General features: G+C 44.1%; 1 protein-coding gene across 1 annotated transcript in view; it reads right to left on the reverse strand.

The window, feature by feature from the left end:
• Nucleotides 1-647: 647 nt before the first annotated feature.
• The window catches only part of LOC146207947 (uncharacterized), a 104,022-nt gene continuing 79,630 nt past the window's right edge, over nt 648-25,039 (reverse strand). Inside the window, exons 16-22 of the mRNA XM_084577848.1 lie at nt 19,428-19,479; nt 14,068-14,135; nt 11,737-11,843; nt 8,261-8,320; nt 5,982-6,089; nt 5,198-5,229; nt 648-774 (exon numbers count right to left, since the gene is read on the reverse strand). Of these exons, the coding sequence (XP_084433974.1) occupies nt 648-774; nt 5,198-5,229; nt 5,982-6,089; nt 8,261-8,320; nt 11,737-11,843; nt 14,068-14,135; nt 19,428-19,479 (554 nt within the window). The remainder of the gene's footprint in view (nt 775-5,197; nt 5,230-5,981; nt 6,090-8,260; nt 8,321-11,736; nt 11,844-14,067; nt 14,136-19,427; nt 19,480-25,039) is intronic.

A 25,039-nucleotide genomic window follows, 5' to 3' on the forward strand; every position in this document is an offset into this window, starting at 1 on the left:
GCAACATTGTGGCAAGCCGAATGGTTTCAGTGTAGTAAGCATTTATTATAAAGCTTCAAAACAAAACGAAATTGTTGAATGCAAACTAAGGAACAGCAAATAAAATATAGCGTTCTGCAGTCTTTTCAGTGTTTTATTCCTGTTTACAAGCAGCCATTTATCAATTGTATTGATTAGAACAAAATTTCCAGTTTTTGAAGGGCACCATACGGCAAGATATTTTTTTTTTCCCTGTGCCTCGAGGAAAAAAAAAAAACAGAAAAGTTTTTTTTTTCCCCCGAAGCCTTCCTGTATCTAGTTAGCGGCCGTAGGCTCCCTTTTGTACGCCTGATCATTTGTTTATAGTGCGTGTGAGATTCGCAGAGTCGTTTTTTGTCTTATTTATTCTGGGATTGCCCATGAGTAGGACAGAAACCCAAGCCTTAATTGTCGCTATACGCTATATCGTGTACGGCAGTGTACAAAACTTGTAGATAAATGAAGTTGTTTTTTTTTTTCCTTTCACTGTGTTGCAGTAGGTATTGCAAGATTCTGATTGAGCGCAGGTGCAGGCCTTATTTCAAAGACAATGGTTCAGGATGAGGAAACAAAAACAAAGAAACAAGGTTTATTCTTCCTCAAGTTGGTCATGACTTCAAGCGGTGGGTTCAGTACTCTCGTCGGGTGGTTTCCCACAGGTCGCATGACGGCTTTTGTTTGTTGTATTCCGTCAACTCCGCTTCGCATTCAAAGCTCTCGAGGAAATACCGGTTGTTCTTTGTTGCCAAGTCAATCCTGTGTAAAGAACAAAAAATACGGAGTAATGTTTGTGAATTTACACACTAGTCCACCTGAGTGAATGTAGACCAGGCTGATATTAATGCAGCGGCCGTGGCAAGCATCTATTATAGTACGGCCACTAAATTCTACAAATCCTGCTGAACAGTCGGCCTGAATGGCATGAGAGCAGTTTCACAGACGCCCTGACCTATTCTAAGACCTGGAAAATCACTAACTGCTTTCATAAATTGGGCATACACGTTTGCTCTCACTCTGTCAGGGACATCCAACTCGCTTTCCGAATTACTCGTTCCCAGTGCTCCCGAGGTGTTGACAGAGGACGAATGGTGCGGTCAGTGAACTCAAATACCGTCTTCACCAGGCCAGGCTTAATTAAAAGTGGCGCAAACAGGCTAAATTAAGCGCCCTTCTGCGGGTGCTAGTATTTCTATCGTTGTATTTGCCAGTATTCTACTGTATACGGAGGGCGAGCCTGAAACCTAACTATGCAATAGTTACTTGCTGTGTACAATTTAATGTCTGTATTTTAAGTAATTATTAAACATTTGAAGAAACAAACGAGAGCACACGTAAACAACATTAATAAGGCAAAATAAACATCCTACTAATGTAAAGGTCCACAATGCTGCGATACCTTCGCTGAAACATTTTCTGTAGTGCATTGCAATGGAAACGAAAGATGAGTTTTAAATACCACAAAATTGCCGCTGTACACACTCAAGCACCTTATCTGACTTGAGCTTCGAGAGAATGTTAATGAAATGATTATTCAAAAAATGTTTTCTACGAAAATTCACACGATCTAATAGGTTTTCTGCAAAACATTCAGACTACTCACGTCAACGAAATTCAAGGGGACAGAGTAGACCTTATTCCTCTCTTTCATTTTAGCCTATGTTTGCAACCGTTTCTCTCGTGTTCTGCCGGAGTTCGAACATTTATCTTTGTACCCCTAATCAGGAATCTGAGCTAGTGATATTGAGCCAGGAGTACTGTTTTCTGAATATCGGACCCCGCCGGGGTGGCGCAGTGCTTACGGCGCTCGACTACTGTTCCCAAAGACGCGGGATCGAATCCCGGCCTCGGCGGCCGCTTTTCAGTGGAGGTGAAAAGCGAGGCGCCCGTGTGCTGTGCGATGTCAGTGCACGTTAAATAACCCCAGGTGGTCGAAATATTCAGAGCCCTCCACTACGGCGTCTCTCTCATAGCCTGAGACGCTTTGGGACGTTAAACCCCACACACCAAACCTGAATAATTGATTTTTATTCACTTTCTTCTACTAGGCCTACCAAATATTTAAGGCAAAACCTGAAGTACATATTTTTTAAATTGAAATTCTCCGCATTAATGTTCAAAATTCTAGTTCAGTAGACTCTCACTAGTGTCCATTCATTAGTGCTAAACTTTTATCCTCCTGCCTCCTGTAGTTCCTGAATAAAAGGTCAAATGCAGCAACATTTTGCGTTTTGTGTGGAAGAAAGAGCTTTGTTATAATACTTCACACAACTACTATATTGTAAACCGTCCTGCAGAAACTCCGAATGACCCCGACTATCAGCTCGAGCGATGTAGGTCGATGTTCTCAGTTTGGATGTCTGGAACCAGTGCGCTAAGAAACCCTCTACGCACTGCAGGGAGAAATGGCAAGCAACCACATGTCGTTCACCAGCGTCAGTTCCCCACCGCACGCTTTACACTCACAACTCTCGGCGACGGCACACGAGAGAAGTCAATGAGTCCCTAGCAACGGTCCCTAACACTTGCGCTTATGGTCTCCAAGCGTTCCGCTTAGCCTGAAAGCTTTGATGCAGACGGACACGGTGGCTGCAGCATCCGCCGCTGGATTGTGCTCCGGAGATTAGGCGCCATCGCTGGTCCAATTACGTCCGTGCCCATGGAAGCGTCATTTTTTAAACCACTTCATTGTCTTCGTCATTGGATGAGCGCTGAACTCCAGCGCAAAAATAAAAACTATATTGATTTCAGGCGTAAAAACGCCGAAGCACGATCAACCTACCGCGCGACGCGAGTATGCGGCTGCGTCTGAAGAGTTGTTTCACTAAATAAATGCGCTATCCAGCCTTTCTCGGTTGTCACAGCCATTCCGCTAAAAGTGGACAAAATAGGCGATAAAAAAAAAAAAGAAACAGGGTTTTCTCTTTTTTTTTTTTTTTAGATTAGGAAAGGCGCAGATCCCGAGTAGATGTCAACTTGGGAGCGTGGCTGGATGCCGCATAGGTTCCGAAAAAAGTCGATATCGGGGTAAATATTTCCCTTGCACTGTGTTAAGGATAGAACAGGGATTTTAAATTAGAGAAAAACAAAAGATCGATTTTGTTTTTCTGAACTTCTGCCTATCCTCTTCCCTTAACACCCTACATGCATTAAATACGCAAAGGTTTTAAACTTTTAATGTGGGATAGAATTTTTATGACGGTGAGCTCAGATGAACTTGGTATATCTTTCCTCCCTGTTCCAAACCCAAAGGCGCTCTTCGATTCAAAGGAAATTAAACACGTAACAAAGAAAAGCACAGCCTTTGTAAGGCGCTTTCAGCAGGCTAGGATGCTCACAAGGGATGACGACGCTCTACGCATCTCTCTCTTATTCGAAATTAGGGTGTCATCGCAGAAGTAACAAATCAGGTTGCCTAGTGTACCGCACAATCTCGGTAATAGACCACACAAGATCGATGTGCGAAAACCTTGTAACGATAAAATTTCGAAAAAGGGCGGCGACACATTTATTTTCTCGTTAAACAAAGGGTAGCAGACTAGATCGAAGAACCAGGAAAAGTTGCCGTTTTTAAAACCTCTATAAATTTGGAGAATAATACCGGATGTTGCAAGTGTCAGTTATCTAGCTATAGAAAGTCGAAAACTACTTTAAGTTTAAAGAAATAATATAGCTTAAAAGCATTTTTTTTTTTCAAGGCGCAGGAGGGTGATATGGGCTGCAGACATTTCCGCAGAAAATGCCTGCAGAAAATTTTCGCAGGAATTGTTCACATGAACCTACCGTTATGAAAAACGCTGTCTCCAATGGGAATCATTTCGATCCTCAGTCGAGTGCGCAAACTGTATAATCTTTTAATAAATTTGGTTTTCGGCCACGCCGGGCTCTTGAGAAACCGATCATCTAATTTGTTAGTATAATAGTCGCAATGACAACAAAGATGAAGTCAGTGCATGATAGTGATGGTGGTAGCGATGATTACGACAGTACATTCAGTTTATGATGATGATAGTAGTGATAGTAATGATAATGATAATGGTGATGATAGTATAGATGACAGTGACGATGCAGTTATCGAAATGAGTCATGTAAAGCAGTTTTCGCCATTTCCGCTCTGCAACAGACATCAACGCAGTCCTGTAATTTTTAACTGTATTTAACTAGGATGTAATTGCAATTGAAAGGTGTATTATGAATAGCGTTGAATCATCGGCTACTTGCTCTTGCTTAATCAGTAACAACAGGAGCCATGTCATGCGGAACGTGCTACCGAACAGCGCTTGCAATCCGTTAAGTCAGAGCCGTGCCTTTTTTCGCGACCTTGATGGCTTTCGGAGCCTTACAGAAAAGGATTCATTTTTTTTTTTAGGTAAAAGTTGCAAATGCATTCCGGGGAACTTACGTCCGAGAGCATAATGTGTCATTAATTCAAAATCGAAGAACACACGATGTGCCCGAACTGCAGTGAATATCACTGAGGCGTGCTAAGGCGTCACTTAATGGCAGTTCATCGCTATCTAGTGAAGGTTCAGGTCTCTGGGTACAGCTTTAAAGGTCTTCACGTAGACCGCTGCGCATGCTGAAAGGTAAGGTTAATGATGCGGCTGGCGCATGTTATTAGGCCGTTCACCGTAAATCCAAAGGCACAAGGAAATTCATTAACGCGTACAACGCAGTTGCCCTATCGGAACGGACACTTATCCTAGATTTTCGGCTTTTATAAAGTGTAGAAAGGAATGCCGAGCAAAGATAACCTAGTAATTATTGATCTTTTGCTATTTTGAAGCTCGCCGACATGAGAGACACCTTGAGACCTCCTGGCAGCGGCCTCCTTCTGCGCTTACCTGAAGCAGTATATATATATATATATATAAAAAAAAGGAAACTTTCGGCACTTATGCACTGTATTGCGTCGTTAAAAAAAAAAAAAAAACAATCTGGAAATAAGTTGCTACACGAATGCGGAATCAGTGCCATCTTCATTGAATTATAGTGTCCGAATGTTGCCACCTGATACGGTCGAGTTTCGAAAGAGTGGCAGACGGAACAGACTCCGATTTTCTTGCAAAGATTTCTGTCACATGTTTGCATAAAATTTCAAATTGCACTAACTCTGTATTTTCTTTCATATTATTCCACCCCATCCGTACCCAACAAATTTAACAAATGCAACTTTACTTACAGGTTTCTGCCTTGGGTTGTTCCGCAGTATAGCTGCAAAAAAGCGATTGCCGGGAAGAGCGGTTACATTCTCGCAGTAGTAAAATGCATAGGAAGAGAAGCAAGGTAAATTAAGAAAGGTGGGAGAGTCGTCCTGAATCTACCATCTATCCAATTGGCCTTCGCGCCTCCCAGTAATTATTACCGTTTCGTGATTATTGTGAAAGAGGAACTGTTTAAACGAGATCGGACTTTTCCTCTATTAAACGGGCCATGTAGGTTTGCTGATAATGACTCTGCGTTGATCAAACACTCTCAACCTAGTAACTGTAAATTAAGAGGATTTAAGTCCGCGTTGCAATTCCAGCACTAAAGAAATACCGCAAGATAGCTAGTAGCATGCGAGATTGCAGAAATAATCCACCCCCGCTCGCACTTTTTTCTTACATATTACATAGCCTTTCATTCTATAAATAGCACAGGTGGGTCTGCACAGAGCCGTACGATTTACCTTACGATCCTGTACGGTACGGTACCTGTACCAAGACGCGGTCGGGACGTAGTGAACATCATCTAACCTAATCTTGTCTCGAAGCGCTGGCTTGCCTCTCAAGCCGAGGCAAGGTTAGCTAACATGTTTCTCTTTATTATAACTGAAATGCACTCCAGCTCCTTCTTGCTCCTTCTATGAAATCTGCAAGTATTTTGCGGTCACGAATATGCCTTCTCTTTTGCCTGCGATGTTGGCCCACTAGGTGTCGTTAAGCTCCTGTAGTATTTTTTGCCAAGGAAGATCAAGGCCTCACCATGGACCAGGAGTAGAAGAAGATCTGAGTCGAGCTCAGGTCGCTGACCCAGTCGATTCGGAACTCAGGTCTCGGGTAGGCTTTCTCGAATATCTTCCGTCGGTAGTACTTGCGGAGAGAAGTGAGAAAAGAAAGGAATGCACAGAGGTAAATCATAGACTTAGGAAAGCCGGCGCGGCTTTGTAGTGTCCGGCGTCATTTTTCCTTGGGTTGGTCACCATCTACTCACGACTGATAAAGTCATATGCAACTCAAGTACACCCAACTCAACTCAAGAAAAACGTAGCCACCACTACTCGGAGAAAGCTTTTTCGTTTTTTATTTAGCAACAATTTCCGCTTTATATATTGAGTTGGGCCTACTGTACACTATGTCTGATTCGTATTTGGTTCACAGCTTACGTTTTGCATTGCTTTAAGCCCCTTTTTGTTAGTGGCACCTGACGATTCTTCCAAGAATTGCATCCTCCACACAACAAAAGAGTACGGTCGTGGTCACGGTGTAAGAATAACTTATTCTTACACCGTGGTCTCGGTAAACAAGCGAGTCCACTCATGGATGCTTAATTGCCGCATTTTGCACAGAAACATGCCTCTCGCTTCGCTCCGTCCGCAATATCTAATCATGAGGCAGACACGAGTGCATACCGTGGCACCACACTTTACCACCGCCCGCGAGATGCTAGAAGCGGGATCATGTCTCTCGACCTCCACCTTAGCAATGCCACTGTAGTTTCTAGCACTGGTTATTATAACGTTAAGCTCACCTTCATTGCTTTCGCGTTTATTGCCCTAAAATATTAAAGATGTTTCGGCAATAAAGCGTCTCCCTTGCAAGCATACTGGTGGTCAAAAAGTAACAGCGGGAGCGTTATTCGATGCTAAAAGGGTCCAGTGACCAAACGTCTTCTGCCGTGAATCCGGGAATTATTTTCCGCCATTTCGGAAAAAAATTTATTGCGCAGTGCGAATAGTTAGAAGCAGGCGGCCCCAGTTCAATATACCCTAGTAAAATATTATCTGCGAGGCTAGACAGTCAATGACGCAGAATGACTAGTCATATCAACGTATTACAAAATCTAATGCAGGTCAGTAGATTTCGACCGGTGGCGTTGGCTGCGCCTCCGGTTTGGAGTAGGATGGCAGGGCAGTCAAAAGCATTAAGTCTTTGGTGACGCTGAGAAATCTTTTAGTGCCTAATAAACTCTGCCAATGCGTTTCGTCCAGCCATTTCAGTTAGGCTGCAGGTTTATTATAATGTGTTCATATTACACGAAGCAATCTATTCACGATAGTGTGTCTTATTATTTTGCCTATCATTTACGTGATTCTCGAGGCGGCCCTTTTTCGTATTGGAATCCTAGCTTGCGTCAATCTGGGTAGCGTATGTCTGGATAACATGCCTATATGACAAAAGGATAAATAGCTTGCCGTTGCTACCACGGTGACAAATAATCAAATTGCAAAACTCACTGGGAAAATTATTGAGAACACTTATACAACGGCATCGCCGCGGTGGTGCAGCGGGTAGAGTGCTCGACCACTGTGGCTAAGGATGCGGGATCGAATCCCGGTCGCTGAGGGATGTCAGTGCACGTTAACGAATGCCAGGTGGTTGAAATATCCACGGTTCTCCACTAAGGCGTCTCTCTTATAGTTTGAGTCGCCTTGGGACGTTAACCGCCAATTCCGAAACAAACGTATACAATGCCAATAAAGGTATGACGTAAAAGCGTTAATGGCCCTCGTTTGCAGCTTCAAATGAGAATTTTTGTGCCTATAAACGCATTTTAGTGCTCGGTTAACCATACATTTCTTAATATGTGTCTCTAATTTCGCATAAATTCATTACCGCGCGCTGATAAACTACCACATTATGCGCGAGACAACGCCACTTAGCTATAAGAGCTAACCTTTAACTATGTCCTGCGATCGTGGTTGCATGGCTTAAGGATAGACATACTGCACTATAGAACCAAGGGTGCCAGTAAATTCGGTTCCTATCTCATCTGCCCATCCAAAAATAGCTACCTGCGTTCGCAGCTCCTGACAGCATGATGGCATGCGGTATCATGAATTAACGCAACCAGCTGACCAATCTGTCACCTACCTGCTAACTACCTGTTAACTACCACCTTTCAGAGAAGTGCTCGTATTTTCGGTCAACGCCAATGTAGAGAGCGGGGTCTTGACGGTACAGCGTTTGAAAAAGGAATTTTGTGTTTTTTTTGTGTGTGTGTTTTTTTAAGAGACAGAAATAGGGCGTCGTTCGTAACTCACCCTGAGAGCTGGCGTGACTGCTCCGATCATGTATGGGTACATGAAAATGTCCAAGGAGCTCTGAAAAAGAGCGTATTTGTAGAAAGCGAGCCTCGTTTTGGGCTAACCATGGCCACGTTCAGCGTGCTATGAACCAGTGACCTCGAAAATGCACCCTTCTGCTGCGACGCATTATTGATGTCACTGCATACACTCCTCGCACGAGCCGAACACGGATATGCCAGTCATGCACACAGAATTTCGTTTTTGAAAAATTAGCTCCACATACCACACCCCTACGTTTGCACATGCTATTGATATCATTCTCAGGCCATTTGAAATGGGGCGCTGGTAAACGCTCTCTTGCCGAGTCAAGCTTAATAATGAGTGCCTAATTTATTTTAGTTTTTAATATTTTGGTATTATTCTGGTTCTTTGTCATTATTAGCTGTTTTTATCCCATATTCCATGCACTAATGTTTGCATTTCTGGATACTTTGCGCTATATTTGAAGCGTTAACTTGGGAACACCCATTATCGCGAAGAGCATCCGCACTGGCGCATGAAGCGACGACATAAGAGGAGGCAATGTGAAGAGCAGGAAATCTTCCTCTTAACCATGCAGGGAGATGAATGAGAGAAGTTCCCGACCGAAGACAGTGAGAGCCACAGGGTTATCTGTGCACTCAATACCGTTGCATCGGATAGTCCCAACGCTTAAGCAGCAGCGCCTGATCCTTGCAAGGGGGAATAGTAATGCTAACGCATATTGTGCCAATCGCAGCGATCAGCTTTTGATTTTTTTTCCTCGATCTTACACCACCGGCACTGTAGCCCCGCCTCTTGCTTGTCTTCACTGATCTCGCGAACACTGGCACACCTTATGGGGCGGCAATGTTGCAGCAGCTTAGGGAAATTGTTCATATTGCGAAATAAAAGGTTCTGGCAGTGCAAGGGATATTTAAGAACCGAACTTCCCTCTTCTCCCGAATTCACACAGATTTCATGCTTTTCGATTTGGAACAGAGGATACTTCTGTTCAACCCGCAAAAATTTCGATAACGGTACGCAGGTTTAGGGACTTAGAGGTCAACACGTGCTACCGCATGTTAAGGGCCAAGTACCGAAAAGGAAAAATAACAGGGGCTATTCATGCTTTATCCGCCATGTGGAAGAAGCCGTTTTCCTTATATTGCAGAGCAATTGCTTCCGTTCTGAGTTGACATGTTCTGAAGTAAAACGAAGTTTCCTCGGCCTTTGTGCTCTTTGTTTGGCAAACATGGGCAAATACGTACAACACAATATACTCCTCACAAACACCATGCCATTAATGTCGCAGGGCTACCCGTTACTGAAGCATGTATTGCAGAAGTGATGCGGTTATTACGTATGTCCTGCCGAATTGTAGCGCGACAAAGAAGACAGGCAGAAGTAATGGGCGACACGGGCGCTGTAGGCAGCCAACTTGCCCAATACGAAGCATTGTTGAATCAGTAAATTTCTTGGGCTTCATATTTTGTCGCGAAAAACTTAGTATTCCGCGTGCCTGTGTCCCAGGGAGGAGAATCTGGGTAACTTCGGTGCAAACGGTCACGTCAGACGCAATTACTAGATAAGATTACCTCGTAAAAAAATAGAGCAGTCATGATATTACTGCTCAACAGAAAAGATACTTATTTTATTTTGGTAATAAACAGACAATATTCTACGTGAACTGTATATCCTGGGTGAAACTTGCCTGCTGACATTTGGCCTTTTATTGTTATGATTATTCCTGCTGTCGTTATTATTTTACAGTTTAAGCCTGTGTCTAAAATAACATCGCTAGCGACATCTCTTGTGAATGCCTGGACAGAAAAAAAATTTGTCTAAGAATAAAATTCCAACCAAAAAAATTCAGCGGTATCGATTGTGTGCGTGCGAAAATTAGGGACATACTTAAGCTCCACCTTAAGCGTAAGACGCAAACCCTACCGTCGATCCCTTTTTATTACACACGCAAAGAAAGCAATGGCCCAAGTTGGTCAAAAGTCCTTTAACAACGTCATAGTTAAAACCTTGAAGCTGTTGATACCTGCACACCCACATGGCAGCACAATCAGTTGAAAGGATGTCTCTCATGTCGTGATTATTGTTTTTTAAAAGACCTAGATGTATTTTACAAGTAAAAAAAATAAGAATAGAGCGTTTTTCAGAGGCTTATTATGAACATAGCAGGTAGCATTCACTGGCCTCTTCTAAACGGCGACACAGTCAATAAGCACACGAAAGGGACAGACTCATAGTCACTATTTGAGGTGGAGTTTCCCAACTGGTACGACACCAGAGAGCTCATTTGAGGTAACACGAGGCTGCCGTAGTTTTTAGGTTCCGCACTGGAATTCCAGAGCATACTCATGAGCTCGAATCCGCCCCATGCAGTTTTTAATCTGGGATTTCTTTTTCGTCTTTTTAATGCATGCGCCTAAAAAACTCATCTTTGGAATCACCCATCGCAGACTGTGATGATCGTGCATAGAATACAGTATATTACCACCGTCCATGTACTTTATTTTTCTCCTCGGTACCCTCGCTTATACCGGGCCCTCCTGTCCCGTGATAAACATGGCGAACTCATGCGCACGCAACTAAATTGAACTAATTATGCGGGCATGAAAGCATGTGCAAAGGAAGAAACTATCCTAGATGTCATTGACATGGCATGTTTTTTCAACTGCGCTTGCGTCCTCTAGATTTGTCACTTATATAGACTTGAACTGATATGCAGGCGTGAACAAAAGTAGCTCGAGATATAAAAATGCCGAGCACTGTGGAATCTACAGTGCAGAAATGCGAAAGCCGGAGCGTTGCTGGTGCATACGGTGCATCACGTTTGCTCTCATTATAATTATCAATTTAATGAACCGTCATTATCATTGCTAACGCTATCATTGTCTTTATCACTAATTGCAGCGTCATTATCATCGCTAATAGCATTCTCACGGTAGACAAGGAGAATATATAGGACGTGCGTTTCACGATCCCGGGCGTGGCACAGTCGATTAAAGCGCTCGGCTTGGGATCCGAGGGATGGAGCTTCGATTCCCAATAGAGAAAGGATATTTATTTTTTTGATGACGTTAGTCTCGGTTTTGGGTGATGACGTCATTTGATTGACGGCTATAGTGTAACCTGACAAACGAACGACGGCAGTTATGACCCATTAAAGGCTTTCGCCTTAGTACTCTAGACAAATTATTTATAAAAAAGTGTTACCACCTTCCTTTGCACATGCCTTCAACAACAATGCACTTCGCGAAAGAAACAAATAGTATCTGGTAAGCAGAAACAATAATAGAAATTCCCACTGATTATTGAATAGAGTGAAACACTAAAATGTTGATTTTCCTTTCTCTTTGGTTTGTTATCGGAGTGATACAACGCGGGTAGCTGCTGCAACCTGCTTTTTTTTTTTTTTTTTTAGGCTCTATACTAATATACTGAAAAGTGGAGCTCACGTTGTCAGCACCCTTAGCGAGGCATTCGGTGTACCTCTCCATCTTCCTCGTCCATGAGTAGCCGATCCAGTTCTCGGGCGACAGCTGACCGTTGACGACCACCGCACCTGCGAGCCAAGAGCGTTGTTCGCGATTCGCTGACGCATATGAAAACCTCGCGCCGATGGCGCCAAGTAGCCGCCTTGTAGCAAGCCGCTCAAAGGAGCCCGGCGCTCAAAGGCTCAGTTACGATGAAGGTTACAGCACTGATGATGACTGCTGAGTAATAGGTCTGGTTCGGTTAAACGTTGAGGTCACAAAAAACGTCAATAAAAGACCGGCGCCACTTCTTCCCTCTATACTCCACCAGTTTCACAAAGAGCTCGAGGGAATCATACAGTGAACAAGAAATCAAGCTTATTCTTCTGTCGCTATTGGATACTTCTTAACAAACCGCAACAGTGCAGTCGTGCCATGGCCAACTGCATATCTTGTAGCAAAACAACATATTACGATAAGTTATAAGCGGCGTTAGTCCGGGCCCGCTCTTGCCTCCTGGCCATGTATGACATAGAAGTGAGTGACGACCAACTCGGCGGCTTAGTGGCTACGGCATAAGGTGGTAAGCCTAAGGCTGTGGGTTTGGCTTTCGGCGGCGACTGGCGACTTTTGATGGAGGCGAGATACGAGCGCCCGTGTGCGCACAGCGCAACGTTAAGACCTCGCAAAGAACTCCATCTAGGCGAAATTACCCCGGAGGCCTCACCTGCGCCACCTATCATGAGCCACCTGCAGAATTAAGACTTTATGCCGCCTACATATCAATATATAAGGAGCGCGATGCGGATTTCCGCTCATGTATTTTGACATCAATGTTCATTAGCTTCAGCTTTATTGTAGTGCATTTTATGTTGCCAAAAGATCATCTCCCAAAGTGCTTAATGTTCGCCGCTCCTCCAGCCTTGGCTTTGCGCCCTTTGCAGGCACGAAGAATAAGCTTTATGGGACACTTTTTAAAACAAGGGTCCACACTCGTGGACACGACGCTGGTGGCACGCTGCAGACAGCCTCTTATTGGTTGTCGCATAAGTTGGTTTGGCATGTTTAATTTTGGATCGTCAGTAAGCATTCCTCAAACAGATGTGGGTAAGTTGTTTGCAACAAAAAGTAAAGCGCAAAGAATCCTATAGAAGAATAGATAGAAGAAGAAAACTAAAGAAGGTATTCACGTGCGTAATGAACTTCATCACGCTAGCACGCAAAAGCTAAGGTACAGCGCTCTGTGCCTCTGGCTTGGTTTTGACCATATGCAGATAAAGCCGTAAGCGCGTTAACGTGAGAATGACATTTTTCAGGTTGACAATATTCGAGAAGTGGTGACATTACACTTCTTCAACAGGACCACTGAGAGCAGCAATGACAGCTTACTCTCAATGAATAAAAAAATGACGGACTGTTAGTGTTACCTGGCTCGGCTCAGTTGCAACCACCCCCTCTCCCTCCCCCCACCCCACAAAAAAATACTTATTAGACAACTGTTACAAGTGCTACCTGCGCCAATCCGGCGAAGTATTTAGCGGCGCAGAGATGAAAGCGCCTTCAATTTTCCATGAGACGCATCCTTGATTGGTACCAGTGGCCGGTGTGATGAGCACACTGGTGGACATCTAGTGGCCAAACGCCTCAACGGAACGGTGAACACGGCTGCTGTAGCTTGTGGGATTCGAGCTTGCTGCGGCTGCCCTTTGCGCGGCAGCCTCCCGCTTCCCTGTTTTTCTCCTCTTTCCCTTTCTCCAGCCTGAGGCGATAAGCTGATAAGCTGCTTTTCTTAAACGCCATCTCTTGATACTGCACGTTTCTGGCCTTCAGGCTAGCTGTCCCGTATGTCATATTTCGCCTTCCTTGCGAATTCAGTGCAAAAACACATACTAGCGGTGGCTGGCTGCACACAACACTGCTTGCATGCACCATCGGATGATCAATTTAGCCACCTCTCTTGACGCAAAGAACACCGACTTCTACAATACTCCTCAGTCTGCATAGAGACCTGGTGTAGAATAATTACCTTTGGGACTGGTTTAACCGGATTAAACTTAGCTATCCAGTTCTTTCTTGAGACTGAAGCTTGACGATTGTTGAAAATAATTTAACTCCAGTGTCGTTAGTGTCGTTGCAGCATGAAGTTAATTTCTTGTCTAGCTCCCGCAGAGAAATTAGATTCCACTTGACTTTGAGGACAGCATTTGCGTCTGGCCTGTCGTCATTCTAAATGAACTCCTGCCAAGGTACCTGCCTTGGCTAAAAATGGCGAAACGGACACACAAGCCACTGCTGACGCAAGAGAGCACTTACCGGTGAATGTAAGGGCCCGCATCACTCCAGTCATCACTAGGTAGCCGGACGTGCCAGCGAATATGCGGCTGTAGGAAACGGAAGACGGTAGGTTTACACAACACTTTTGGCTCTCAAGCGCCGGTTTATTCGCTACTGGCATTTTAAAGCAGCATTACATGTTCTTTTTTTTTTATGAAAAAAAATCAGGGCACTTCTAAACGTTTTCTTCGTTGATGAACATAGCAGGACGCACAAATGTTGATCACGCGCATGGTACACGAACATGTTCAGTTCAGTTCAGTCGTTCAGTCGTGTCCGACTCTTCGTGACCCTATGGACCATGCCACGCCACGCTTTCTGGTCTCTCACTGTCTTTCTAACATCACATAACTTCATCTGCAGCAGTGCCCCAAGGATGCCATCTAACCATCGCGTTCGCTGCCTACCTCTTCTCCGGCGACCCTCAACCTTTCCCAACATCAAATCTTTCTCCAGCGACTCCTCTCTTCTCATCAGATGACCAAAGTAGCTGAGCTTTAACTTTAGAATTTGACCCTCCAATGAGCAGTCAGGGTTTATGGTCGACAATATCGACTGATTTGACCTTCGGGCAGTCCAAAGAACTCTCAAGAGTCTTCGCCAGCACCACAATTCAAACGTGTCAATTCTTCGGCGGTCAGCCTTTTTCACAGTCCAACTCTCGCATCCATACATCACAACATGTTAGCAGACGAAAAAACGAATTCACCTAATGATCTATTGTACTATATGTAGAGCTTCATTGATACGTTCCCGGTTCATACGATTTCCCTTTTCATGCGTTTAAAATCGCGGGCAGTAAAACTTCTCCCATAGCTTTCCACTATTTTTCTCCTGGGTAATAGGTTCCCAGACAACACTATTTCCCGGTTACTGCGTCCAAAATGTCGATAAGCTGTGGCTGTATAATGCGTTTTACGATCAACCGGACACATGCTAAACAGCGCTCGCGACGGAGTAAACTGATCAACGGTGCTCGCCCGCCACTGTTGCTTTCCTGCGATACCTAGGGGCAACGGGGCGAAACCTAAAATAACCCAACGAACCTACCATACGAAGTACCCGTTCCCACGGAAACATGACTTCATGAGGAGAAACGCGGTGGCTTTTCTTGCGGTGCCTTAGTGGCATGAAGATGACTCATTTGATAACCACAACTACAATGACAGCGTATTAATTCGAAATGGTGCCATGATCGGCGCGGCTGCCGGCGGCGCTTGAGGGCAAGGGTTTAGCGGGCGCGGCGGCGGTTGCCTGCTCTAATCTTCCACTCAACCTCCGAGACTTACAACTAATTACTCGTTAACTTGACCTACGTTAATTCAAGAATACAGACAACTATTTGTCGGTGTGGTCCCAGCCAACACCTATGAAAGTTTATGACGTCGGGCGGGCGCTACGGGATTTAAAAACAAAAAAACAAAAAAACAGATAATTACGGGGAAAATCTTTTTACCTTTTTGGAACAATCGTCCATCCTTCCACTGATATTTCTTCAATGAATGCACACGGTCAGTCGTGATTACGACACCGGCTTTTTGCACTGTTCCCTCCAAAAGGCGTTTGCACTATCACGCTTTCCAATGTTTGTGTGGCGGCGGACGCCAGCTCGGAACGCGACACGATAAAGTGAAAAAAAAAGCCTGCACAACGAGAAGAGCGCTGGCAGCCGTGAATTATAAGTTTAGTTGCAAGTGCAAAATACATGTCTACAATACAATACGATCTAAATAACAACTACGGGTTGTTGCTGTGTGCACTTGTCCAGAAAACGGCATCTGCATGCACAAAACCTTCCAAGGGGCATTTGCGCCTCCTTACGTGTGTCAATGTGAAAGCATTTCTCTGCCGTTGCTGGTCTGGATGTGCGCCTCTGTCCACACTTCTAATGCGTTGTGTTGTACACACATTCCGGTTCTCAAAGCCTGGCATATTCAGACACGTATGCGCATGCATGCCGCCATCTACAGTGAGCTGTTATGACTGCAGACACTAACCATGAGTAACTGTGACAATGACTAATAATCACTGGAGCTGGCTATGCCTGCGACTAATCATAAATAACTATAAATACTGACTATGACTAGTCATGACTACTTATGACTATGACTAATAAAATAATAACTATCACGAATTATCAGTAACTGATTTCATTATCGGTCTCGGGATTACTGACAGGTGCGAAGGACGTTTTCTGGCCGCACTTTCTAGTCACACGAAGCATTGGCAAGAAACCCTTTCTCCTTAATACTAACGAAAGCATGCATAAACCACAGTTCAGTTAAATACGTTATGACGATCACTAAGGGAAAAAGGTTTAAAATTATCACAAATAATACATTATTAACACAAGCTTAGCACAAGAAAGTGCACTGCCATAAACCCCGAAATAAGGTCGCTGAAATGCTTTCACTGTGTATTCGTCCCGCGTTCTTATACGCCAGGATGAGGACCCTCTTAGGATAACGAAATCGACGTGAACACACTCCTGCGCTTCAAGTATCACGTGAACGATGAGTTGCCTCCAGCTGTTTGTAAGTTGTTTACGAAAGGAATGATATTGAAACAAGTGTCAATCTTAGGTGTTCCCATAGCACAGCCCCAACCTATCAACAAATTGTTGAAAAAGAATCACATTTGCCAGACTGCGCATGAGGTATTTCCAATGTTGGGAGGAAGTGGTCGAATGTAGTAGTCCTGACACGCCTCGTCGGGTCGCTACCACTGTCAACTTTCTTGTGGGACACTGAATAAACGAAATATGGCGCCTTCCCAATTAACCGCCTGAACGACCAGAGCGCGCGGCAGTGCTCCCACTATACAATGGTGTTGACAGATAACAACCTTCCTGAAGCTCAGTAGGGCAGCCTAACCGCACTCATCACTGACAAATTGCTTTGAGAGGAACCTGAGCTCCATACATCGAAGATGTAAATTTGCGCAGATGGTAGGGGCTGTTTAACCTACAGTACGCCAGTGAGGCAGGAGTATAAATTGAAATCGCATACCGGGGGGTAGCGTTAATAAACTGCCCCTTATGATGTCCTTCAACTCGCGTAAATCTGAATACTACAATATTACGCATTTACCCACCAATTTTCTTCAAATAATGACTGCCATGTAGCAGTTCAAGGTTAGTGAAATAGTACATCCGTAACTGAAAATCAGTGTTGAGGCTAAAATAGTCAGGAAAGAAACATGCAGTGAATTGAATTGAGAACGACAAATTGCGTCTCAAATGGAGAATGCAATAATTACCGCAAGGTATAAGCTTTTATAACGACAGTACATACTAGGCAAAACCATTACGGCATATTTGGAGCATTAAAAGCAAAACTATTGTCACGGGCCCCGCAAAGAGTGATTTAGAAGAATAGAAGGTGATTGGGTTCAGAGAAGGTGAGGCTGAGAAACAGCGAATTACGTTCGTCTCGCTACTTACTCCATGTCTAGTTAATCCAGTACTTATCTCTTAATAACCTCGTCTCGCCCGTAAACTTGCCAATTGTTGGAAATGTTGGAGAACGCCCTTGGCCTACTGGCCGTTGGCCGCAGCCGACGCTTAGCTTAATTCTTTCCCACAGGACGATATCGACGGATCTGACTCTGATCTCAGAAATCGGTTACGCTGCAGCTGCCAAGTTCCCGGGGCTACCGACGCAAGTCCGCCAGCGTCTCCTTTGGGTCCTCTCTGCTCCTGGTTCCACGTGGCTTTTCGCAGAGAAATTCTGAACGCTGCATCGCCGGCACAACGCAGCTCACCCCACCACGTCTGACCTGGCTACAAGACATCTCTGCCTTTTTCTTAACTTTCCTTATCCGGTGAATGCTTAAAAATGTAGAGTTGTGCGAGTTTTATGTGTGTGTTTTGCTTTGTCATTTCGTATTGGCGTCCTATATATAAATTATAAAAACGTCTTCGTTGTGTTTTTTTTTTTTTTTTTCATTTGTTTGTGATCTTGTTCGAACCTGCTCGAGACACCGCTCTCCGTTTGCATTTGGGGACGCGTTCAATAATTTCGCAACATATTTAACGGGCACCGACATCACAGAACCCACAGGCGCATAGCATTTCGTCCCTATCGACAAGCGGCAGCCGCGGCCAGGATTCTATCCTTGCACAGCATCCTTGCATCCTTAGACACATGAGTCCTGCGCCGTAACCACCGCAACGCAACGGCACGTCAATCTGCTCAATCAAAATACTGAGCAAAGCCTTGCACAAAGAGCACGTCCCGCAGGTAACACCTATATTAAGCACATCGAGGAAGCGCTCAGACTCTTCCGGCTTGTCAGCAGAAATGTGTTTGATGATGGTAAGGTGGGCGACGTCTTCAAATGAATTGCCAAAGCCGTTTACTGCTTTTCCGTCACCAATGACAGCCTTGCCTCAGCGGCAGACGTGACTCAGCATCATCGTGCCTACCGGACCTTAGCGGGCGCAATGTTTCGATGCACAAGGCTTATAATACTTTCACAGAGGAAATAAATATGATGCATTTTTATATGACCATTACGAAAGCGAGGTCAGACACATGCTCTGCTGTAATTGCATTTGACAGGCTTCTTGTCACATACGGGCCGCCTCCTCCTATGCGACCTTTCTTGTCAGTGTCTTGTAGTTGTTGCATCTTGCCTTACGTTTCGCAACTGTGCACTGACTATTAGTACTCGGAAAGTCCCGAAAATAGACTGCGCAGAAACCTTTCCATCGACCGAGAGAGATGTGGAAACGTGTCCTGTCCGGACTGCTCCAAACCGGTTCTGTAGTGACTTCCCCTATGCTACCGCACACTGCACAAAGCAGTCCAGGAAACAATATGGCGACGCCCACGGGTTGTCAATAAGTTGTCACTGCAGTAACAACTTATTGGAAAAGCATATATATGTTTTCACGAGTTCAAAGACCACAACTGTCTGCTCTTGTTTCCGTTTTTTGCGAGGTTAAAACTGAAAAACACTGCCCTTCGCCTTTCTGATGCCGTCTCCGCGTTGAAAATTCAATTTATTTGGCAGTGACGACATTATAATACACGCCACCATCATCTGGTAAAAATTAATTTTTTTTCTTGCCAATTCGTTCATTACTATCTGACAAGGAGGTATTTTTCCATTTCATTATACAGGCTTCGTGCAGCTAATATGGAGATATTGCGCTTTTTTAAATATTTTTGTTTACCAGTGCACACACTTTAGAAAGGTGTAAAGGCGATAGAAACCAACAAAGATATATAGAGCGAACCATGCGCGGATGCAGCAATGGCGGCCAGCAAATCCTGTGTTAGCGACCATTTTTCGTTATCAACATCCAGCAGGGAAGCATCGTGCAGAGTACTCACTTTTTCTGGCTGTTCCGGTAGATGGGTGGTGTGAAAACGCCCATTGGCACGTCTGAAAAACAAACAATCAGGATAACTCGCTGATGACACGTGGCCACTGCCCATCTCATCTTCTCGTCTTATAGTAATGTTGCACTTAGGGCCGAGCATGTGCTTTTACCTAGGAGCGCACATACTAGCTCGTTTTGCTATCTATATCGTTCTCCGCAGAGTAAGACAGGGCGGAAAAATCCCCGAATAATTACCAAGTTCTATAAATATGCGTTGCTGCCTGATTTGCTACTTGGATTAGTCTAGCTGAGGCTGACTTCTGCCATATATATAAATATTTTATCAGTTTATTCAGTCATGTCATTCCTTACCACTTTCCCCAAACTACCATTTTCCTTCAGCTTGAAAGCTGAAAGAAAGGCTCACCTCACAAGTAGTTTTAATACTGAAAAGGATATTTCGGGCAAAATGACTTATGAGGATCTTTACCTAAAGGGATATTGAAGTGTTGTTTTCAGATCGGCACGAGATACAACGATAGTATCATCAGTGACGTTGATCTTGAGAAAAAACTGACACGTTTTTGCAAGCAGGTTATTCAACTAGTACAAATTCGAGTTACATATCAGTGCTAAGCTCCTAAAAAAAAGCATACTAACGCGCCTAAAATTGTACACATTAGTTTTTAGTTTTTTATTCAAAATTACTGTTTTAGTCTCAGCAAGAGTGCTAGCTATTTTCGACTCACTAAGCATGGCCAGGATTCTGGCCTAAACTCCAGTAGTTCACAAAACTAGCACCATGTGTCCCACGACGTTGAGCTCTTCCTTCTCTCACAACCCACCTCCCTGGTTGGGGAGAGAGACGCCAACAATCTTCGTGCTTTGTGCGTTCTCGCCACACGCCCAGCCTTTCGAGGCTCGTTTTCTATTTTCTGATTTTTTTTTTGTTTCCTTTTTCACTCATAGTGTCCCAGGCACGCCTATTGTGCGGCTCCTCTACTCACTTCCTTTTTGCTGGGGTACAAGGAAAGGAAAGAAGCTGGACCCGCGGCGTACACGCGTTCTCGCCGGACGTTACGGTGGCCTAGACATTTTTACGAATCTTTATGCTGCTCAATGAAAGGCTGAACAATCCAAAAGCCGTACAGCACAAATCCACGGCCGCTCGATGGAAGCGCACTTCCATCGAGTGGCCGTGACACAACCTTATTGCTATGATAGCCAGACAATAGAGCCCTTAAATTCTGGTAGTTGTCATTATTAATAATCGATTCTTTCCTTAAAATATGAAGAATGTCGTAAATAAAAATGCCCATAAGCAAGAGTAGAGAAGCTGCATCATGAACAATCAAGAGCCTGTACAGCTGTTAAGCTGAGAACGAATCGAAAGAAAAATGGAGCTTACGGGGATCCTGCAACATAATGTGACTGCATTGTTTTGCCTGTTTGTTGAAATTGTTCGGTTACGGTGATGCTGGTACCACCAGTCGAAACACAAATACTTCGGTATTTAATATTTTAATTTGCCCGAGAACCAACATTATGGTAGCGATTGTGCGGAACACAGTGGTGGTTCTTTGCGGATGATGTGACGCCAACTGGCTAGCGTTGGACGATTGAATAACAACAAATGCGCTGAAAATTGTGTCCATTAGAAACAATATGTTGTGTCGGATTGTCGCATTTTATATTATCCAATGTTTGCTTACCACAAAGGCACTGCAAAGCAAGTGGCCCAAAAAGCACTAACAGAGGCGCTGGTTGTTACTTTGCATCAATGATTTTCACGACTTATACACCTATGGCAATGAGCCAAAGTTAGGCAAGAGAATTGAACGACCTCTCCAGTCACCCCTCGCCATGTAGGATTCCTTTGGATAGGGTTTCTAGAAAGGGCCGGTCAAGGAGACAGCTCACGAGAAAAGCGCAATAGGTGAGGGTGCATGGTGACGAAGGAATGTTTCTTCCCCTCCCGGCTCCCGGTCTCTTTGTTCCTCATTCCATTTCTGAGAAGCACCCGCGCGGTCTTAGCCACAGAAGAGAGAGGTAGTCAACTTTAGCAAAAGCGTGTCACAGCGACAACCACGAGAAGCCATCTTCCGCGACGTTGTGGTAACGTGTTCATGTAGGCTGTTTCGATTGGTCCTGCATCCCGTCGTTAATGGGCGAGTGAAATGAGAAAGCGAAAGAGGAGAAAATTGAGTTGGCAGCAATTTCTGTTTTCTTGTATCTTGAAAATTCCTTCCGTAATAATTTTTGTTCTAGCACACCGATTCCTGTAATCTTGTTAAATTCGGTACCTGCGTGGCCTTAAAGAGATTGTCCAAAATGCAGCGGACAAGCATTGCGTGGCCCCTTTAAGAAGTTTGACATACACGCCAAATACATCATTATTTTCAGTCTTAGGACACCGATATAGCCGAACTGCCCATTAAAATTAAGGGTATTGTAAAGAAGACAAGGAACGGAAAACGCTGCGGCATCGCCATCACCATCGCTTGGCTCCGGCGCCCATCTCTCGTGCTTGAAGCTGTGCCCTGCGGCTGACAATTTGACCCTGCTGTGCCCGAATTACTGGCAGCGCTAGACGTTCAAACGTACTATTAAATCCACATTTCACTTGGTGGAGGTGCGGGGTATCGATCCCAGTACCTCTCGCACTTTGTACGTTTAGTACACGTTCTGCAGAGTAGGTAAGATTTTTTTTTTATTCCAAAAGGTATTCACGCCACCAAATTAGTTCAATCGGCAACTAACTTCTGCAAATCAGACAGTTTTCTAAGCAGCTGGGTCACTGTCGCTAATCAAAAACATGTGTCATAAATGTAAAGCCTGGTGACGGCATGAACACCGTAAGATAATGAGAAGAGACTGGCTATCTAGCAAAATAGATACACCAACATGTTATACCCATCATGCAGTGGATGGCATAACTACCGGCCTTATAAACATAATGTGAACCTAACATACCAGACTTGTTTACACTTTCTTCTTTCTCTCTTTGCTCAAAGAGACTCAGTGATATGTGTCCATGTAGCACTGGCTGCTGCCGTATAGGGAACTCTTTTCTTTTTTTTTCTTTCGTTCAAGCGGTTTCACAGGCCAGATAACCGCTCAGGAGCACTGAAAACAACCTCGACGCCTACCGTTTTTTACCAATTTCTTCTAAGTTATGGGCAATTTTATGCTTAAAGGCATAGCAAACGTTTATTTCTACTTTTTTTTTTTTTTACTTTCATTTCCCGGTCCAATTTAAACGTTTTACTGTATAGTATCTCGGCGCATGAGTCCAGTAGGAAGGCAAGATAAAATTCCTAAACTACAGAGCATCAAGCTAAATCTAAAACCATTTATGCCGCAGATTGTTTGCACAGATAATTTGTTCAAGAACTGTTTTCTGTGCTGCGTGATGGTATCGACGACATTATATCTCTTCCTTAAACAGTGGGACATAAAATAACGTTTTACAATCATCCTGAGTTCGTCACTATCAAGCCTTTTTCGTTCATCGCTGCCTAACAATGAGTAGACACTCGTTAAATCTGTCAGTGAGTGTATACTCTATGGTTGGCCCCATTTTAGCAGCCAGTTCAAATTCAGCCCTGCGCTACTGGCTTTTCTTGTCTCTCGGATGACGCGCGCAGTCTATGCCAATATTTACAATTCAAATAATCTGAGCAGGTCAGCTTGAGCACCTCGTGAAATCCACTCTCCCATTCTCCTACCAATTTCTCAAAAACATGGAAGAGTGCTTCGTGTCATCGTTCTATTTGAACTCATATCTAAAGCCATATTATTACGTGCCTACGGAACCGTATTCTTTCCAAAGGTCGCTCTGAAAAACCTTTTTTCTCAGTATACGTTGAATTGACGAATGAGCCCAACTAAATCAAAAAGGGGATCTAGGTCATGCCACAAAGTTCCCACCGCCATGGTTTAGGCTCGACACTATATAGCGAAACACTATAAAAGAACAAAACTGCTATTATTTTTCCACGCGATAATATCCTTATGCTATCAACAAAATTCCTAATTTTCATTCGCCACGTTACCACACCAGTCGTTCATTTCAGGGAAATGCCTTCGTGAATGTCTGCGACATAGAGCCAGAATTTTCTCAGTTCGAGCGAATAGTGTTTTTTTTTTTTGGACAACTTTGTCGATCTGGACGATTAAAGCACCAAACCACAGTATTTCTTACACCGTGCACCAAACCTTTTCTCATTTGTTATCCCTCCAAACTTGCAAAGCCACCAACGGCGTTGTTCTGATGCGGCCGCTGAGGATTACTATTTGGATAGTCGTTGTGACTACGGCCAGCTCACTGCTTAAAAAAATGCGCAGTGACCTATGCACACGCAAATCATCTCATTTAAAAGTGAAAACAAGTTAATAACAATTTAGAAGCGAACGATAATGAGCTCATTGCTAACAGCCAATGAAAAGAACAAATATCAAAGAAAAATCATAGAAACGAGGCAACTACGTTCATACCAACTCCTGGCTAATGAAACGGGCTATTTGGCACTAATATACACTCAGAAGTAGCATATTGTTAGTTTACCTGCATACTATTCAATTCTACACCAATATGATAGTATATATTTTTGCTCAACAATATAATTTTAATTTGACACCACCACGCTACATAGTCGTTATTCTGTGTGCCATTATTTTACATGTTCCCTGCCCTGTGCGTGTTTTCCATGAAGATGGTGGAAGTACTGCGGACCGAGAGCGTCAGAGAATGTATACTGATCCTATCCGAAAGCTCTTATGTAATTTTTTGGAGATGTTGGTCCTCGTGTGCATTGAATTAGTTATACAAGAGCACTACAATTATACTTTCGCCAGGACTGACACAAGAGCGGTTGTAGCAGTAACGGTTATTTATTTGATATCAAAAGCGGAAGGAAAAGATGTTTGCCAACACCAGTATCTGCTTTCTAATATCTGAAGCGCCTTAACTGGGGCAACGTAAATAAAGAGATAGTAAGGAAGCGGTAGAGGAGATCAAAAGGGTAAGCGGCAAGTGGAACGAACGGATAGGCTAAAATTGTATGAGATCCTGTCTACAAGGACGTTCACACAGAGCTCTCCCGACAAGTTTGGGAAAGGCACCAACTTCATGGTTCTCCTGCGCCGGAAGTTGGGTTCTTTTCTATTCCGGACAGTGAAAAAAGGGGGAGATAACTTTTTAGCAGGTTCATGGGATGCACACTGAGGGCGCTCGTCCGTCGCCAAGCTCCGTGCTTGTCGCTGGCAAACGTCATGCCACCGATGACGCATGATTGCGGTCAGGGCAGCTGAGCCCGAATCCAGCAGGACACCGAAAAAGCAACCACTGTCTGTTTTACTTCTCAAAAAGAAAAAGGGGCAACGAAGAAAGGCAGCAGGCAAATTTACACGCAGAAAACTCCATCGAAACCTTGCCCAGTATTCTCGGAAAGGAAGGGATGCGCACTAAACAGAAGTCAGCCATCATTTTCGAACGCTACTACCAAGCCAAAGAGCCGTCATTCTGAAGAAAGAGTGCAAGTTCGAACTCCAAGAACACGCGTCAAGTGCTGCTGTGCCGACGTCGTCCCGCGCGCACGCTCGTCAGCCAAAGCCGGTCAG

Source organism: Amblyomma maculatum, chromosome 1 (assembly GCF_055883805.1).
Source record: "Amblyomma maculatum isolate TAMU_Amacu chromosome 1, ASM5588380v1, whole genome shotgun sequence".
Lineage (NCBI taxonomy): Eukaryota > Metazoa > Arthropoda > Arachnida > Ixodida > Ixodidae > Amblyomma > Amblyomma maculatum.